Source organism: Hevea brasiliensis, chromosome 9 (assembly GCF_030052815.1).
Source record: "Hevea brasiliensis isolate MT/VB/25A 57/8 chromosome 9, ASM3005281v1, whole genome shotgun sequence".
Taxonomy (NCBI): domain Eukaryota; kingdom Viridiplantae; phylum Streptophyta; class Magnoliopsida; order Malpighiales; family Euphorbiaceae; genus Hevea; species Hevea brasiliensis.
This window is the reverse complement of record NC_079501.1, coordinates 12,013,340-12,032,336: the sequence shown is the minus strand read 5'-3', so window position 1 is coordinate 12,032,336 and position 18,997 is coordinate 12,013,340. Positions and strand designations below refer to the sequence as shown.

Here is an 18,997-nt window from a genome sequence, read left to right as displayed (position 1 = left end):
TTTACAATAATGTGAATCCCTGCATACCTGTAGTATCCTGTCTATATTTTTTTATAAAATAATATCATACATCAATATTCACCTATCATTTAATTAAAGCAAAGTCAAATTCAACAAAAAATAAGAGAATTTTCTATTAAAAAACACTGATCTACGAGGCGAAGAATGAATTCATTCCAATCACTAATTGAATAAGCTCAATAATTTCCATTATGATGATCAAATTTAATACATTGTGCTTTGATCAAAATAAAAAATATGCCTCAATTACCTTATGAACTTTACAAAACAATCCAAAATCCCCTAAAGAATGAATATCAAAAAAGTTTAAAGACAAAAAAATTGGAGAAACTGAACTCTGCTTTACAAATCATCGCCAAAATCAGGTATCCTCGTGGATTTGCATCTCGTATCTGCAAAAAGGACAAGTCTTCTTCTTCCTCTTCAACCACTGAACTATACAAAACCCATGAAACCTATGCATGCAGTCCATAGCTCTAACTTCCTCTCCCGTCTCCATCTCCTCTTGACAAACCCCACAAACCTCTCCTTCTTCAACCTCCACCTTCTTCAATCCCTTCAGCACGGGATCAATAGTCTTCGCCAAGATTTTTCCTAGTTGAACCATAACCTCAAACTCCACCTCTTGCAGCACCAGCTCGAACTCTCGATTTTCTTTCCTCGCTCGCAACCTCGCTAACTCGCGTTTCTTTTCTTCGAGCTTCGCCCGCCGTAGCTCGTCGACGTCTAGCTTTCCGTAGAAAGTTCTTGGATCATAAGAACCATCGAAGGTAGAGTAAAGACCCCAGTTGCTCATTCTCTGAAGAATCTGTGCTTCTCGTATCGCAATCTGAAGCTCATCCATGATCAAGAAAGCAAGAAAATATCAGTAGACAAGGCTTTTTATTTTTTTTTAAGGGTGTCTCGGTTTTATATATGTTTTCAGCCTTGGACTTAGGTCGGCGGTGAAGTCTAGTGTGGTGTGGTCCACAGTCCATTGGGATTTGGAAAACTCGGCGCGATTGACTTAGTTGTCCCCGTTTACACGGACTATAGAATCTTTAGCGACGGATTTAACTCGGTCACTAATAAAATAAATTTTATTTAAATTAATAATTAAAGTTTATTGTTTACATAGATAATATTATATTTTAATAATTAAATTTTTGGTAAACAAATACCTTTTTAATACTTCTAACTTATTGTTCAAAAACTTCAATTAAATAAATTACAATTAAAAGACTAAATTTGCCATATATATGTTAAATAAATTAATAATCAAAGACATAAAACATCATTTGTTATTTAACAATAATTAAATATAATTTATTTTTATCTTTAGAATCTTCATTAGATTTATATTTTTCTCTCTTTAAACAATAAATATAGTCCTGATTAGTGAATTAATTACAATATTATCTCGTAATTAATATAAAGTACTTGAATAGCAAAAAAAATTTTATGCTGCAGAATATCTTTTTGGTGGTAACAGAGAGATTAGCGAAGAAGAAACAGATAATTGAAACAAGCGGAAATTAGGAAAGTGATAAGCATTTGCTGATATAGATAAAAGCATTTAATGGTTTAAATAATTTTAAGAAGAATATTGTGATTTGGATTTCAATATTTTAATACTTTATTAATTAAAATACATTAATTTCATTAATGACTGCATATCTATAATATCTTTTCTAAATTTTTTTTTTTATAAAATACTATCATTCATCAATCTTTACCTGTTATTTTATTTAAACCAATCAAATTCACCTTAGAATAAGAGGATTTTCTCAGAAAAAAAAATGACCTACAAGGCGAAAGAATAAATTCATTTCAATCACTAATTGAATAAACTTAATAATTTCCATCATTAATGCTTTGATCATAAGAAAAAAATATTCATATTATTAATTACCTTATAAACTTTGCAAACAATCCAAAATCACTTAAAAGAATGAATATCAAAAAATTTAAAGAGAAAAAAAAGAGAGAGAAACAGAACTCTGCTATAGAAATCATCATCAAAATCAGGGATACTGGATTTGCATCTCGTATCTGCACAAAGGACAAGTCTTCTTCTTCCTCTTCAACCACTGAACTATACAAAACCCATGAAACCTATGCATGCACTCCATAGCTCTAACTTCCTCTCCCATCTCTATCTCCTCTTGACAAACCCCACAAACCTCTCCTTCTTCACCCTCCACCTTCTTCAATCCTTTCAGCACGGGATCAATAGTCTTCGCCAAGATTTTTCCTAGTTGAACCATAACCTCAAACTCCACCTCTCGCAGCACCACCTCGAACTCTCGATTTTCTTTCCTCGCTCGCGACCTCGCTAAATCGCGTTTCTGTTCTTCGAGCTTCGCCCGCCGTAGCTCGTCGACGTCAAGCTTTCCGTTGGAAGTTCTTGGATCATAAGAACCATCGAAGGTAGAGAAAAGACCCCAGTTGCTCATTCTGTGAAGAATCTCTGCTTCTCGTATCGCAATCCGAAGCTCATCCATGATCAATAAAGCAAGAAAATATCAGCAGACAAGGAGTCCTCTGAGGACTAGGTTTTCTATTTTTTGCAAGGGTGTCTTGGGTTTTTATATGTTCTCAGTTTTGGTCGGTGAGGTCTAGTGTCTTAGCCGCCGACTGAAACGTGGCCAGTGCGGTGTGATTCACAGGGTAATTGGAAAAGTAGGCGTGATCGGCTTTGATTTTATCCCACGGCTGGAACTTGCTTTTGTTCGAAAGTTGTACACGCTTGCTAGATAGACTCGAGTGATTATGACACGTGATTTTCACGTGTTTTACATGCATTTCTTAAACTTTGTTCATATCTTTTTCCTATCTATTCCATTCAATAATAATTCTATAGATATATCATAATATTTAATTAATAAATAAATTTAAATTTTATTTAAAATATATATGAATTTATATTTATATTTTAAATAAAAATGGTATAAAATTTTAATATGAAATCATTTCAAATTCATATTTATAATTATTTTTATAATCTTTATAATAAAAATTTTATAGTATGATGTCATTAAATATATATAATATTTAATTATTTTTATAATATATATATAATTTAAATATGTTTTATTTTATTGATCAAGCTTGGCTGGACATGCAAAAGGCCTTCTAAGCCTAAAAACTCGGCCACGCTGACTGAAGAAGTTTAATATATTATATATTTTATTATATGTTGAGAAATTATAATTTATCATTCTGATTTCATGTATTTTTGCTTTCTCTGAGCTAATTTCTTTGGGCTTTTTTACGTGTAGTAATTGGTGGGCCTGGGCTCTTTCTTGGCTTGACCCGAGATCTGGTGCATTATGCCGGACTTGGTCCTCGTTAATGAATCATCTCTGATACACACACATAGCCTATTTACCATTATTATTATAATTATTATTTAAAAAATATTTTTTAAAATATATTGTTTAAAAAGTATTAATAATCTTAAATTTAATAAATTTTAATTGTAAAAAATATTAAAATAATAATTTTTTTAAACTCCATTTAAAATGATATTTTTTTCTTAAAAAAAATTTTGATTCTTTAATCTCAATGTTGAATAGGCATAAAATGGACTTATAATTTTTTTGTTTTTAAAATAATTATTTTTTTATAAATTTAATAAATCTATTTATATATTTATCTTTATATGATTGAAAATATAATTCTTTATGGAATCATGGGTTATATGATATAATTACTCTTTAAATAGACCTTATTTATTTATTTATTATATTAAAGTAATTATAATCCTAGAAAATAAGGTCATATATATATATATGTGATATAATTACTCTTTAAATAGACCTTATTTATTTATTTATTATATTTAAAATATTATATTAAATAATAATTTTTTATAAATCATTATTTTAATTTTTAAATATTAATATAAATATTATATTATTAAATAATACAAAAAATAATATTTTTATTATAATTAAAATATTAAACACCGTTTTAAAAGTTATTTCCGAATATAATCTTAAATTCATATTTGATCTTTGGAAAGTTGGGCAAGTGAAGGGTGGCCTCAATACTCCTGACTGAAGGGCGAAGGGCAGCCTTCAGCTTGAGTTTTGAGTTTGTGGGTTAGGCAATAGGGGGCTTTGATTGGCCCTTTTTGAGTATTTTTCTAAAGTACTATTGCTTGTTGTTGGGCTTTTTGTATCTGATAGGCCATGGCACATCAACACTCACACCACTGCAGTGGGGATATGAATTGTAGGACCATTAAGGGCAGAAAATAAAGAGAATAAAAGGGGACAGAAAATTCTCTTACTTGGTGGGTTATTTCTACTTCTTTTTTATTTTTTTTTTTTTTATTTTTTTTTTTTTTCATTGAAAGTGGGTATCACAAATGGTGATGGTCTTGATCAATAGGTTGGAGAGACAAAGTGGCATTGTTAAGGGCATTATGGAGTGGCATTGTTAAGGGCATTATGGCTATATATGTGAATTCCAAGCTACCTTTGGACATGGCCTTTAATCCCAGCACATATCTTTTCCTTGTCATGGTCTCATTTCTCAAATTCCTATTTCTTTTGAGTCCCTTACTTGTGTTCCTAATTAAACCCGAAGTGGAATTCCCAATCTTTATGTGCTCTCTTCTACTACTAGTCTACCATTACGAATAGGAGAATTATCGCATACTCTCGGAATATCATATCATAAAGTGATTTGGTATACCCAATTAATAAAACTATAATACTTCATATATATTAAATCATTATTCGACAATATTATAGCTATTATAATTCTAATTTTATAATAATTTCAACATTAAATTAATTATAAAATCCCTTAATATTTGGATATATTTATTTAATTATTTCATGGGTTTCTTAATAAAATAAAATTTTTATTACAGAGCTCAAAAAAGAGGATGACTGTCGTTTATTTTATAATTTATATCATAATGTGGTCTATTTAATTTTCATGTGAAAAAATGTAAATAAAAGTATCGAATTATTAATTAGTGTTTTAAAATAATTTCACACAATTTAATAAAAAAAACTCAATATAAATCAGAAAGTATTTTATAACTATATTAATACTAAAAAAAAGGGAAAGTAAAATAAAATTAAAGGAAGAAAAGGAAAGAAAGGGAAACTCACACAAGTGTCCTTCTTTCCTTCTTTTCCTTGGTTTTCTCAGTCACCAAACAGTAAATGCTAATATCAAATTAGCCAAACAAATTAAATTGACAAATTAAGGAAAAAAATAATAAAAAAGAGACAACACTATCTCTATAGATTCAACATCATCTACATGTAAAAACACCCTCCCATTTATATTTTTAAATCTCAAACAATTAGAAAAATCTAAAATTCTCACAAAATTATGAGGAAAAAGAAATTTAAACTCAAACCCAATAAAAAAGAAACCCTCAAAACAAAAATTACATTGTATGGGGATGAAAAATCTAAAAACTCTCATGAAACCAATAAAAAAAGGATTTAAAATTTAAATTAAATAAAAAAAAATCACAAAACATATGGATAGGCTTAAAAAGGATATGGATCATACATATCTTAGTTATGATAAATTAACAAAAATTATAAAAAATATTAAATTCAGCTAAAATTAAAATCAAAGTTTTAATTAAGAATTTTTATTTGGAGCAAATTGAGTGTTCATATGCTGTTTCCTCTATTTTTTTTCCATTTCAGTCAGTCAAGCCATACACTGGCTTACCTCCATTTTTATGCCTTTGTAACTATTATTATATAATCCTTCCTCTCTCTCTCTCTCTCTCTCTCTCTCTATCTGCGTGTGTGTACTTGACAACTTCTAATCAGATCATACAGTTTTTTACAGGATTTTCCCTGACTTTCTCACCACCCAAACAATACATTAATTTCTGCCCCAAAATCCCTGGAAGTTGAGTTGGGTCTTGATTATTGGGTCAGTGTTCGGTTCAGGAACTGTTGCTTGATTAGTTGGCTCTGATGCTGTCTCAATTTGCTGCGGTTGAACTAGTGGGATTGGAGGAATTGGAGCTGGAAGGCAGTGTTTGGGTGTTCCAGAGCGTGGATTTGTTAGGGTTTGAGAGGCTATTGAATGTGTTGTTGGTGAATGGAAGGGTTTGGCTTTCTTGAAAATGGTGAGTAGATTGTTTTGGTCGTGATGTCGCGGACTGATAGAATGGCCTCGGATCTTAGTAGGACTGGCCCAGTTGAAAGGGACATCGAGCAGGTATTTTTAATTTGCTGTTGTGGGCAATATTGTTTTACATTTCTGAACTTACTGAATGATTTTTATGCTAAAGTTAGCTAGTTCAAATACTTGGGAAAAATTGTGATTTTCATTGCAGTAGGGAAATTTGAATATTCTAAATTATACTTCTGGTTGGATGAGCTTCTGATTGGATGAGTCAAAATGCTAATTTAACTGGCTGTTATGGGTATCAGGGTATGTTCTTTAGGCTGAAGTTGTTGGTAGAATGCCTGAATAATGAAATACTTGCTGCAAATGACCTTTATATATACGTGTGTGTGTGTGTGTGTGTGTGTGTGTGTGTGTGTGTGTGTGTGTGTGTGTGTATCTTCCATGCCTTGTTATATGTTTTGTTTTAAATGATGTTGATGTAGAACAGCTAAAAACAAAGAAAAAAATAGGGACCAATCCTTTAAAGAAAAACTAATTCTCAGTAATGTTATTTAATCTCAATAATAATCATAATTCAAAGCTTGTCTAATAACAATAGAAGCCCTAGGTCTTATTTATAGAATTAGTAATCTCAATTTCATTAGGATTTTAGAATCTTGATTCAATCCTAATTAGGAATATTAAATTAAACTAAAATAAATTAAGAAATAATAAAATTTCTAAATAAGAGACCTAATAAGATAAAAATTCTTAAATAATAAAAATCTTAAATTTTCTAATTTTACAATGAGAATAATTTCTAAATTCTATTTTTCCATATTGCATTATTCTCCCTTGGTTGGAGAAAACTCGACCTCGAGTTCTGAAGTGTTGAAGGATCAAGGTCCAAGTAAGGACACCACAGAGTGCGATCTTCTTGGATGGTAGCAATAAGAACGATTTGAAAAGGTTTGCGCTCGCTTTTGTATTCTTAGAAACATCTGGGTAGATAAAATTAATTAGAACAACAGTTGAAATGCCCTTTAACTCAATAGGGTCTTCAATTTTCGTTGATGTCTTCATAGAATCTTCTTCTTTCCCCGATATATCTTATTCAAGTTTTGGTTGTGCAGTTTTATCAATTTCTTGCTCTGTAAAAGGCTCTTCAACATGTGAATGCTTAAGACTTGAATCGTTGGATTCTTCAATCTCATACTCTTCAACCTTTGTTTCTCGAGGTTGCTCTTTTTGTTCCTCGTTCTCATCTTCAAGTTGCTCTTTGAATTTTTCTTCTTGTTCATCTTCAACTTCAAGCTTCTTTCCTTGATTTACAATTTGAATTTCTTCTTTAAGTTCTTGCACAGCTACTGATAACTTATTAAGCTCTATTTTTGATAACTCATCAACCTGTACTTCTACTTTTGATAACTTATCAAGTTGTGCTTTCAATTTTTTTACACCTGAAATCACAAGTTCTTTCCTGCATTCTTCAAGCTCTTTTTCCTTAACTTGTAAGAATTGTTGTAAATCTTTATATTCCCTTGCCTTCTCTAATAAACTCTATTTAACTTCTCAATATTCACCATGTAAGAAAGAACAACTTTCATGATCACGTCTATAACTATAATTATCTATCCAATGACATTGAGTTGGTAATTGACCCTTATGAAATCCAATATCATAATTAATTTCTTCGAGAACATTTTTGTAGTAATTGATCTCCTCTTCTAGCCTCTCAATATAAGTTTTCATGGCATTTGAAGTCAGAAAACATACCTTACTTGAAGAAAAGAAAAAAAAAAAACTCAAAATTCAGCTTTTAAGAGTTGTTTCTGCTGAAAACAAGGATGATCTTGTTGGTGGAAGCTTATCCAAATACCCGATCCATCGGGTTAAAGCTCCAGGTGCATCGGACTGAAGTTTCGACGATGCGAAGAAACAAATCAGCTAACGACGAGATGTTGGGTTCTTCTGGCTTTCGACCTTTTTTTTTTTTTGAACTGTAGGCAGCAATAACAAATTTTGAGGGACAAAAACACAATTGGGGATCTAAGGAATGGGAAGAATTGAATGGGAGGTCTAGTAATTTTGCGGAAAGTGATGGAATGTTGGCTCTATTTTAGGCTATGATACCAAAATTGATGTAGAATAGCTAAAAAACAAAGAACAAAATGAGGACCAATCATTGAAAAAGATAACTAATTCTCAGTAATTTTATTTAATTTCAATAATAATCATAATCCAAAGCTTGTCTAATGACAATAGAAGCCCTAGGTCTTATTTATAGAATTAGGAATCTCAATCACATTAGAATTTTAGAATCCTAATTCAATCCTAATTAGGAATATTAAATTAAACCAAAATAAATTAGGAAATAATAAAATTTATAAATAAGATACCTAATAAGATAAAAATTCCTAAATAATAAATTCTTAAATTTTCTAATTTTACAATGATAATAATTCCTAAAGTCTATTTTCCCATACTGCATTATATGTGGTTCTAAATCACTTGGTTGAGTTATTTGTTAAATGAATGAACTAGAAAACTATCAGCATAATTCATTATCCGCTGGTTTAAAGAAAAGACTTAGCATGATAATACATCCAAAGTGGAAGTGATTGATAAATTTTGGTCATGCGTTAAAGGTTTTTGGCTGGAAGGGATGTCTTATTCTAGATTCTTATGCAATGAGTACATAAGCAATGGGAATTTCACGGAGGATTAAAAAGGCTAGCAAATTGTTATTGAAGTGGGAATAGGTTTCAAGATCTGGGAGGGATAAAGTCATCTTACATGAGAAGATTAAACATAGGGGATAGAAGTTTAAGGGGGAAAAGGTGGCTCTTGTATGTCAACAGAATTTTACTTCATGAAAGCAATAAGAAGGTGGAAAATGAACATGGATAATGCTGTTGTGATGATGGCAGTAAATGATTAGGACGTAAATAAATTTTCTGAGCCCCTATTTCATAACATGTGATAAATCACTGTAGTGCCATTGTCTCTTCCCACTGTACATGCTAATTATTCATGAATCTTAGTCTGTACTGGACTGTCACACAAAGGGTACTAATTTAATTTTTGTTCAAAGTGCCATTGTAGGATTTAGACACCTAAACTAAACATGCTATGATGAATTGTGAATTGACAGCATGGGTAATTCATTGTGTGTGAGACTGATTTAAGCACTTACAAGAGTAGTTAACTTATGAGATTAACGAGGTAATCTGCATGGACACATATCCATTGTTCTCTTCATAATCTGAATCTAAATCAATCAAATCCTGATTTTAGTAGTCTGCTGGTGGTTTCTTAGCCACCAAGAAGGAGATGAAGTGGATAGGATCTCTTCCAATGAGTTACTGCACTAAGACTTGTTTTTAGATCTTGGTTGTGGGTCTTAATGTGCTTTGAGCATGTCTCTTTAATAAATATTTTTCATATATTTTGCATTCATATTATGCCTTAAAGATAAGGAAAATTTACATTCCTTGATTTTTTTTTTTGGGGTCATTTGAATATTGTTTTAGCACTTCATCATTATTTATCATCCTGCTAGTGTTATATTGTAGTTTTAAGCTGTAAATTAATTCAACACCAGCAAATGTGCTGAATATGCTTAAGTTAGGTTCTTTGATGATCCTTACAATAGGCAATCACCGCTTTAAAGAAGGGGGCTTGCTTGCTTAAGTATGGGAGAAGAGGAAAGCCCAAGTTTTGTCCTTTTCATCTTTCCAATGTAAGTATTATCCAAATTGTGCATTCTTTTTTCCCTAATTGCTTTAGTCTGATAATTAGCTCAACAAGAAGTAAACTTTGTTTCATTTGTATTTAATTGTTGTTATTAAGATAAATATTATAAAAACATTGTTACTTTTTTGTTTGCCGTGGAGGTGGATTATTTAGAACAAAGGCATTTTTTTGGGTAAGCCAATTGGGCTGTGGTCCTTACAAGGTGCTGGCTATATATCTTTCTTTTACAATGTTATTTTATCCTATTTCTTTTGGTGCACCAAGCATGTGCTAGTGGGTATTAATTTATGTAATCTAAAATGCAGCATATCTGTTGACTTTGATTATTTTATCATTTATTTGGATCTTTTCTCATTGCTTTCAGGATGAGTCGGTTTTGATATGGTTCTCAGGGAAAGAGGAGAAACATCTTAGACTAAGCCATGTCTCTAGAATCATCTCTGGGCAACGTACAGTAAGCTTCTTACTATGAAAATGATGTACTGGTATATAGCAACTGAACCTTGACTTTACTGCAGTTACACATATACAAGCTTGTGATAATGTTTATACCCTTTAAAGTTCTTCATTTCTCTCTCCTTTCGAATCTCTTTTATAGAACTGATACATGTTACTAGGTTGGTTTAGCAAATAGGAAGCTCATATGTAGATCATAAGGATGAGAAAATTTCACATTGCAATTAGAATCATTGTCAAATTTCACATTGCAATTAGAATCATTGTCTAAATCTGACTAGCGATGGAGCTGACTGAAATAATGGTCACATGGTAAGAATTCACATCTTATGTAAGTGTCCTCAATAATCACTTGAGTATGAATTCCTATTCTAGATATTTTCTTTTACTCAAAACAGCAAGCAAAATCTATTGCTGTTATGACCTAGCATTCTTTATTGATTAATTTTGGCCATCAAGTGGTACTGGTCCACTGGAAGTGGGGTCTTGCGAGGGGTTTGTCTGTTGTTACAGTCCCAGCCTGAACTGTATATGCCTAAAGTAATTTCTCCTGCATGTATGATTTACACAATTGATTGTCAAGATTTTGTCTATTGAAATAGGAAAAATTTCACTGTGTTTTGCCACACTGGTGTCTATACATAATCGTTGACCTTGTTAACTTTCTGTTAGTCCATCTCTGCCATCAGGAATTTTTTGAGTAGGCATCACCTGTCCCAATATCATAAAAATTTGCTTCCCAAATTTTATTGGTGTGTTTTTGTATCTGTTAATTGTCTGTGACTGTATGTGGTCAGATATTAGAATGGTTCTAAGCTTCATATTTGCATGATGAATTTTGTAATGCATGTCTTTTTTCTTCTGATGGTACTGATCAAACATTGACTTATTTTTCCAGCCAATCTTTCAAAGATATCCTCGACCTGAGAAGGAGTACCAGTCTTTTTCTCTTATATATAATGACAGGTCACTGGATTTGGTAATGATACCCTTTTTGTAGTCATTCCCTTCCATTTTTCAAATATACTTTTACTTTTATGTATGCATTCATGCATTTGATTGTTGCCATGAGTTTTCCTACTGGACTATTTGTCTCTGCGCTAGTGCAGTGTTCATGAATGATTGTCATAGCTTTTATCTTTCAGAGTTAACTTATTATAATCTGATGGTCTGATCTTTTTGTGCCAGATCTGCAAAGATAAAGATGAAGCTGAGGTATGGTTTAGTGGTTTAAAAGCATTAATTTCTCGTGGTCATCATCGAAAATGGAGAACAGAATCAAGGAGTGACGGAATTCCATCTGAAGCAAACAGTCCTAGGAGATACACTCGTAGAAGTTCTCCTTTGAATTCTCCATTTGGTAGTAATGACAATTTGCAGAAGGTATGATTCTCTTATGTATCTGTCATGTCCCTCGACCAAATTGGTTGATGAATGTGAATTAAGGACTTCTCTTTGCCTTAATTTCAGGATGGAGATCACCTTCGTCTTCGTAGTCCATGTGAAAGTCCCCCTAAAAATGGCCTGGATAAGGCATTTTCAGATGTGATATTATATTCTGTTCCTCCCAAGGGATTTTTCCCTTCAGATTCTGCTAGTGGTTCAGTACATTCATTGTCATCTGGTGGCTCAGATAGTGTATATGGTCATATGAAGGCGATGGCAATGGATGCCTTTAGAGTTAGCCTATCTAGTGCTGTTAGCTCATCAAGCCAAGGTTCTGGTCATGATGATGTTGATGCCCTAGGAGATATATTCATTTGGGGAGAAGGGACAGGGGATGGCATCCTAGGAGGCGGAAGTCATAGGGTTGGAAGTGACTTTGGTGTAAAAATGGATTCTTTATTGCCTAAAGCCTCAGAATCTACTGTAGTACTTGATGTCCAGAATATTGCCTGTGGTGGAAGACATGCAGCCTTGGTTACCAAGCAAGGAGAGATTTTCTCCTGGGGAGAGGAATCGGGAGGCAGGCTTGGGCATGGTGTAGACTCTGATGTTTTGCATCCAAAGCTTATTGAGGCCCTCAGTAATATAAACATTGAGTTTGTGGCATGTGGTGAGTACCATACCTGTGCGGTAACACTTTCTGGTGATTTGTACACATGGGGTGATGGAACTTATAATTTTGGTCTTCTTGGCCATGGAAATGAAGTAAGCCACTGGGTTCCAAAAAGAGTGAATGGGCCCTTGGAAGGCATACATGTCTCATCTATCTCTTGTGGACCCTGGCATACAGCAGTTGTAGCCTCTGCTGGGCAATTGTTTACTTTTGGTGATGGAACATTTGGAGTTCTGGGTCATGGAGATCGGAAAAGTGTTTCAATACCAAGGGAAGTGGAGTCCCTTAAAGGTCTCCGCACTGTGCGAGCTGCTTGTGGTGTTTGGCATAGTGCTGCAGTTGTGGAAGTCATGGTTGGGAATTCAAGTTCCAGCAATTGTTCTTCAGGGAAGCTGTTCACTTGGGGAGATGGAGATAAAGGTCGGCTTGGGCATGGTGACAAAGAAGCAAAACTGGTTCCTACATGTGTTGCTGCTCTTGTTGAACCAAACTTTTGCCAAGTTGCATGCGGACATAGTCTAACAGTTGCACTTACAACATCAGGCCATGTCTACACAATGGGCAGTCCTGTTTATGGCCAGCTAGGCAACCCTCATGCTGATGGAAAGCTTCCCACCCGTGTTGAAGGAAAGCTCTCTAAGAGTTTTGTTGATGAGATTGCTTGTGGTGCTTATCATGTTGCAGTTTTAACTTCAAAAACTGAAGTTTACACCTGGGGAAAGGGAGCAAATGGACGATTAGGCCATGGGGATAGTGATGATAGAAATTTCCCATTACTAGTAGAAGCTTTGAAAGACAAACAAGTAAAAAGTATTGCCTGTGGTACTAATTTTACTGCAGCTATCTGTCTTCATAAGTGGGTTTCTGGTGTTGATCAGTCTATGTGTTCTGGCTGCCGCCTTCCATTTAATTTCAAAAGAAAACGACACAATTGTTATCATTGTGGACTAGTTTTTTGTCATTCATGTAGCAGCAAAAAGTCCCTTAAGGCTTCCATGGCACCGAATCCTAATAAATCTTATCGTGTCTGTGATAATTGCTCTAATAAACTAAGGAAAGCCATTGCAACTGATGCTTCATCTCAGTCTTTCGTAAATAGGAGAGGTAGTGTGAATCATGGGTCTAATGAGTTCATTGAAAAAGATGAGAAGTTGGACTCTAGATTTCGTGCACAACTTGCTAGGTTTTCATCAATGGAATCCTTGAAGCAGGCAGAAAGTCGATCCAAGAGAAACAAGAAACTGGAATTCAACAGTAGTCGTGTTTCACCAGTTCCTAATGGAGGTTCCCAAAGGGGAGCACTTAATATTTCTAAATCCTTTAATCCAATGTTTGGTTCATCCAAAAAATTTTTCTCAGCATCTGTTCCTGGATCACGTATTGTTTCTCGAGCAACATCACCTATATCAAGAAGGCCCAGCCCACCTCGCTCAACGACACCAACCCCAACCCTGGGTGGACTAACCTCACCAAAAATTGTTGTAGATGATGCTAAAAGAACCAATGAGAGTCTCAGCCAAGAGGTTATTAAATTGAGAGCACAGGTGTGTATCTTTTTTTCCCCTTCCTTTCAATCCACTCTCTATATAATCTTGTCCATTATTGGTATTGCCTCATTAACTTTTCCTATAACAACATTGATCTATCATGTAAAATGATATGAGAGAGACAGAGGTGAAGGAAGCTGCCAAATAAATTATGAGCTCGTGTTAAATATAAGGTCTATAAATTTTAATTTTATTATTTTCTTAATAATTTATTCATACATTGATCTTCATTTGTCAATGCTGGCCATAATTTGCAGACTCTTGTTCCTTTTCTAATTTGTTCTTTACTTTTGACCCTTAATTGTGGTCACTTTGTGCAGCTTTATAGTTATATTCTAAATTTCTCATCTTAGCATATATAAAATAGCTAGGCGGAGGGGACTAGTATCTAAGGTAGTGATGTAGAACCAATAGAACAAAGGGTAAAGAAATAACTCTCTAATTTCTATTAATTTTCTGTTGTTAATAATAATAATCATAATAAGCTCTCTTAGAATAATGAGATTACATAGGTATTTATAGACCAATATTGATCCTACAACTACTAGGATTAAAAATCCCAAAATAAAAAATACTAAACTAGTCTAATTGGGAACATCAAATTAGCAGTAACTAGGAAAATACTGAATCTAATAGAACACTTTTAATTGTCCTAAATAGAAATCTACTTCCTAATTAAATTTCCTAAATAATAGAAACCTAAAATTCTTAATTTTAAGATGAAAAGTTAAGTCAAAATAATTCCTAAATTTAGTTTTCCTTGACCGCATCAGATAGAAAGTAGGAGGGCTTGTTTTAAGTGGGATTTGATCTTAAAGAGCTAGAATATGAAGAGCAGGTGGTTGGAAATCTGTTGAGTAAAGAAATCGGGATTGGGAGAGAAGTTTGTATAATTAATTTGTTGATCAAGGCTAGGAAAGTATGGGAATTCAGGGTTTGTAATGATGTAGCTTCAGGGAACAATTTCAGCTTGCAAATGCAATATAGCTACAAAAAGAAAGAAGGAAAGAAGAAGAAGAAGAGGGACGAGCAGCCAGCTTCTGGATCAGAGTGTGAATTAGCGCAGAATCCACACTCAGGGCAGTGCCTCATTCACTCTGTTTCCTTAATTTCTAATTGCATTTGTTTGGAGGCCAGGTGGCAATGTTCTCTTTTCCTTTGGATCAATGTTTGTTCAGATGAGTAATCAACAGTTTATGAGGACCTTGGGGCATTTTGTTTATTATTTGTGAACTCAGCAGATGGTTACAAAAACTTATTGTGACATTTTTTTTTTTTTAAATTGTCACACAAATAAATCAGGGAGGAAAGACTGCTAATGAATGTTAATTGGTTGCTTTGAGTCATCTAAACAACTGTTTACATTGGAATGCTGAAGCTCTATCTTAATGACTGAAAGAGTAGGAACGTTGATGCTTCTGTTACTTATTGTTGCTTAGTTTGATTATAATTTTTATACAAAGTACTGTCTCTCTGGGATTGGGTGTTGTAAAAAAATTTCCAAGTGGAGAGTAGGGAGCCCCAGCAATCTCTATGCATAAGAAAGCATAGAACATAAAATTACTCTTAAATCAATTGTTTCAGATATCAATTTTAAACATTATTTGAAGGTCATAGTTCTGTTATGCTCTAAGGAGGCTCCAGGTAGACAAGTAGAGCACATTAGGTTAGAGGATAGAAAGAAAAAAAGGGGTAGACCTAAATTGACTTGGAGGAGAGTAGTACAACATGACCTAGAAGCATTACATATTTCTGAGGATTTAACCCAAAATCGTTTAAAGTGGAGAAAGCAAATCCATATAGTCGACTCCAAATTTTTGGGATAAAGGCTTAGTTGAGTTGAGTTCTGTTATGCTCTAAGTAGTGTTGGAGGCTTGGAGCCAAAGCTTGAGTGGTTGACAGCTTTATTATCGTTTCTGCATCTAATTTCCGAGGCTCCTAATATCAGCCATGTCCTTTAGGTGTAGTGCCGGTGCTAAGTGTGCACTTGATTGGTTATTTTTGAAAGCCATATATATTCCAAGGTATTTCAAAGAAACATCATTCAAACCTTACCAATTGGAACAGTTCAGTAACTTTATTCAGTATTTAGCTGAATTTCTTTTTTTAATAGCGTTATGGAAGGCCAATTGTGTTGTGTGTGTGTGTGTGTGTATTCCTAAATTAATTAGGATTGAGTTCCTATTTAGGGCATAATTATAGGAATTAGATTCCTAATTAGAAAACACAATTGTAGTATATAATGTATTGATCTCATTATGAAATACATATGGGTTTTAGTTCCTATTTAGGGCTTAATTATAGGAATTAAATTCGTAATTAGAATACTCAATTGTAGTATATATATATATTGTATTAATCTCATTATTAAATACACATAGGTTTTACCATTCAAACTTACAAATAGAACTAATTTTTAGGCCTTGAATATGTTATAAAGATTAAAGCTGGCAATTCAGTGTAGTGCTGCCTCAGTTTTTACAATCCGTTAACAAATTGTCTGCTTCTGCCTTATGCCTCATCAATCTCTTTCAGGTTCAAAATCTTACTCGCAAAGCCCAGCTTCAGGAAGTTGAGCTGGAAAGGACAACTAAACAACTGCAGGAAGCAATAGCAATTGCAGGTGAAGAGACAGCTAAATGCAAAGCAGCTAAAGAAGTGATCAAATCGCTGACTGCCCAAGTAAGATGGATTTTATTCACATTTTAATGAAAATTCACATTGTCTTTGGTTCTCTGATGTTCAATTTGGTTCTTTAAAGTTGGCTTTTCTCATTTGCCATTTCTAGAACTTAGCTTTGCTGTTTCGTGAATTGTGGATTTAAATTTCCTTTAAAGTTGCATTATTCATTAATCATGTTTAGTTGCTGACACTTTACATTCTGATGGATCTTCATACTGATGATGGATTTTGTTTTTGTATCCTTACCCTTGATAGTTAAAAGACATGGCTGAAAGGCTACCAGTAGGAGCAGCCTGGAACATCAAATCACCCTCCTTCACTTCGCCTGCCTTGCCTACTCCTTCCGATGATGTTCCTAATGCTTCTTTTGATTGTCTGGATGGTCAAATAGCATCTGAAGGATCAGACACAAATGGATTAAAAAGCCAGGTTCAGTCTAATGGCTCTAGCGCCACCAGCATCCGTACTTCAGGTCACAACAAACAAGGCCATTTGGAAGCAACAGCAAGAAATGGAAGCAGAAAAAAAGAAGTTGAATCAAACCATGAAGCTGAACGTGTGGAGCAAGATGAGCCTGGAGTATATATAACATTTGCCTCCCTGCCAGGTGGTGTCAAGGATCTGAAGCGAGTACGGTTCAGGTGCGTTGTTTTAGGGAATCTAATAGTCTAAATCAGTCTCATAGTTTTCTGTAGTAAATCAATACTGTTAGTATTAATATACCGAAGTGTAAACATTTCTATTCTTCTGCCTCAAGTTGAAAACAATTTTAATTGAGATGACATTCATGTGGTTTTGAAATTATATCTTCCATTATATGGACGAGTACTTGAATAGCTGTTGTTCTGATCAATCCAATTCAGCAACCAAATTTTTGGAAAGCTGACTCATGAGAGGAAAATTTTAGTCCTGTTGGCTTGCTAACAAAGTATGCATCTATTTTTCCTTCATTTTCCTGTGGGGTAGAAGAGTTACAAATGTCAGGGAGCTATCCCGGTGGTCTCCTTATTTGTTTATTAAGTTCCCTTGGTATAAAGTTCTGTGGTATTTTAGTTGAAGTCTATATGAACCTTATCAAGATTTTCTATTGGTGCAATTATGTTCTTTTAAAAACAAGCTGTGGAATTTATAAATGCAGTCGAAAGCGGTTCAGTGAGAAGCAAGCAGAACAGTGGTGGGCAGAGAATAGGGCCAGAGTATATGAACAGTACAATGTGCTCATGATTGACAAGTCAAGTGTTGGTGTTGATAGTGAAGATTTGGCTCGTTAGCATGCGGAAAAAATCCCTGTAGATGAAAAGTTTTTTTTCATGTTTCAGCTCATGCTGGGAAGCGACATTCACCAATTGGGTTTGGCCTTACCAATTGGCATTGGCTTCCATCCTTTCAATGAGTTTAAAAAAGTGAATACGGCTATAAGAGGAGAGCAAACCGGGGGGATTTGATTGTATTTTTCATATTTTTTAACCTGTTTTTTCTTTATTTTTTTTTTTATGGTTTTCAATTATTTTTTACCGTATATTTACGGTATTTGTTGGTGGGGTGAGGGAGAGGGGTTCAGGGTGAAATGTAAATTCTTAGTAGGTTGCCGGCTCTTGTTGAAAAATCAGCTGCCATGTAAATTCATAAAGTGAATTCATTACAGATTTGTCCACTTTGATTTATAATTCAGCTCAGGCTTGTTGAAATCAGCTGCAACGTAAATCTCTAAATTTGTCTTCTTCAGGACAATGTTGTAGTAATCGTTCAGGTACTGTCAATCTTATACTTCTTTTTCTTTCAATTTTTTATTTTTAAATTTCATGAAGAAAGGTCCTGAGTTTGAGTTCATTATTCATGCTTGGAATGGCTCAAGGTTCATAAACATGTTTGGCTCTAATGAAATCTTTGTGTTGTATTTCTTCCATGTATAGAAGTTTCACCTCTTTCAAATCATCATATTGATTTTATCAATGTAAAACAAACTTGCATAATCATCAGATTTCATCCCAGATGATCCTATCTTGGTATTTTAATATAATATATATAATTAATTTAAAGAATTACAATATAATTTTATAATATATGCATCTAACTTTATAATATTGACATGCACACTCTTTTTATAACGGTAGTAATCAATATTGATAAAATAATTTTGTTAGTAAAAGATAATTTTAAAAGTTTTGTGACTGATGAAATTAATGGAACTCATCTCGTAATAATTTACCCAAAAAAAAAAAAGGAAATTATATCATTATTAAAAAAAAAAAAGGATAATCGATTAATGAAGAAGACAAAAACTCATAAGACAGTTTCAGTGTCAACGATTTGAATAAAAAATCCCTCAAACCGAAACTACTTCCTCTCAATTTTCAAAGCAAAATATCAATAATCTGACTAAATTGCACCA

The 18,997-nt window shown here is 33.5% G+C and overlaps 3 protein-coding genes across 3 annotated transcripts; 1 reads left to right on the top strand and 2 right to left on the bottom strand.

Annotated features, from left to right (window-relative positions):
- Window positions 1-187: 187 nt before the first annotated feature.
- LOC110644755 (uncharacterized) lies at window positions 188-1,586 on the bottom strand. Its single transcript, XM_021797680.2, has one exon. The coding sequence runs from the start codon at window positions 863-865 to the stop codon at window positions 383-385; it is 483 nt and encodes a 160-aa protein (XP_021653372.2). The 5' UTR covers window positions 866-1,586; the 3' UTR covers window positions 188-382.
- Window positions 1,587-1,983: 397 nt separating this feature from the next.
- On the bottom strand, window positions 1,984-2,504 carry LOC110644756 (uncharacterized). Its single transcript, XM_021797682.2, has one exon. It carries the CDS (start codon window positions 2,502-2,504, stop codon window positions 2,025-2,027), a length of 480 nt encoding a protein of 159 aa, XP_021653374.2. The 3' UTR covers window positions 1,984-2,024.
- Window positions 2,505-5,565: 3,061 nt separating this feature from the next.
- LOC110644777 (PH, RCC1 and FYVE domains-containing protein 1) lies at window positions 5,566-18,293 on the top strand. Its single transcript, XM_058152903.1, has 9 exons — window positions 5,566-6,213; window positions 9,761-9,847; window positions 10,226-10,315; window positions 11,216-11,296; window positions 11,506-11,700; window positions 11,788-13,920; window positions 16,459-16,605; window positions 16,861-17,246; window positions 17,744-18,293. The coding sequence occupies exons 1-9, from the start codon at window positions 6,145-6,147 to the stop codon at window positions 17,874-17,876; spliced, it is 3,321 nt and encodes a 1,106-aa protein (XP_058008886.1). The 5' UTR covers window positions 5,566-6,144; the 3' UTR covers window positions 17,877-18,293.
- The last annotated feature ends 704 nt before the right edge of the window (window positions 18,294-18,997 follow it).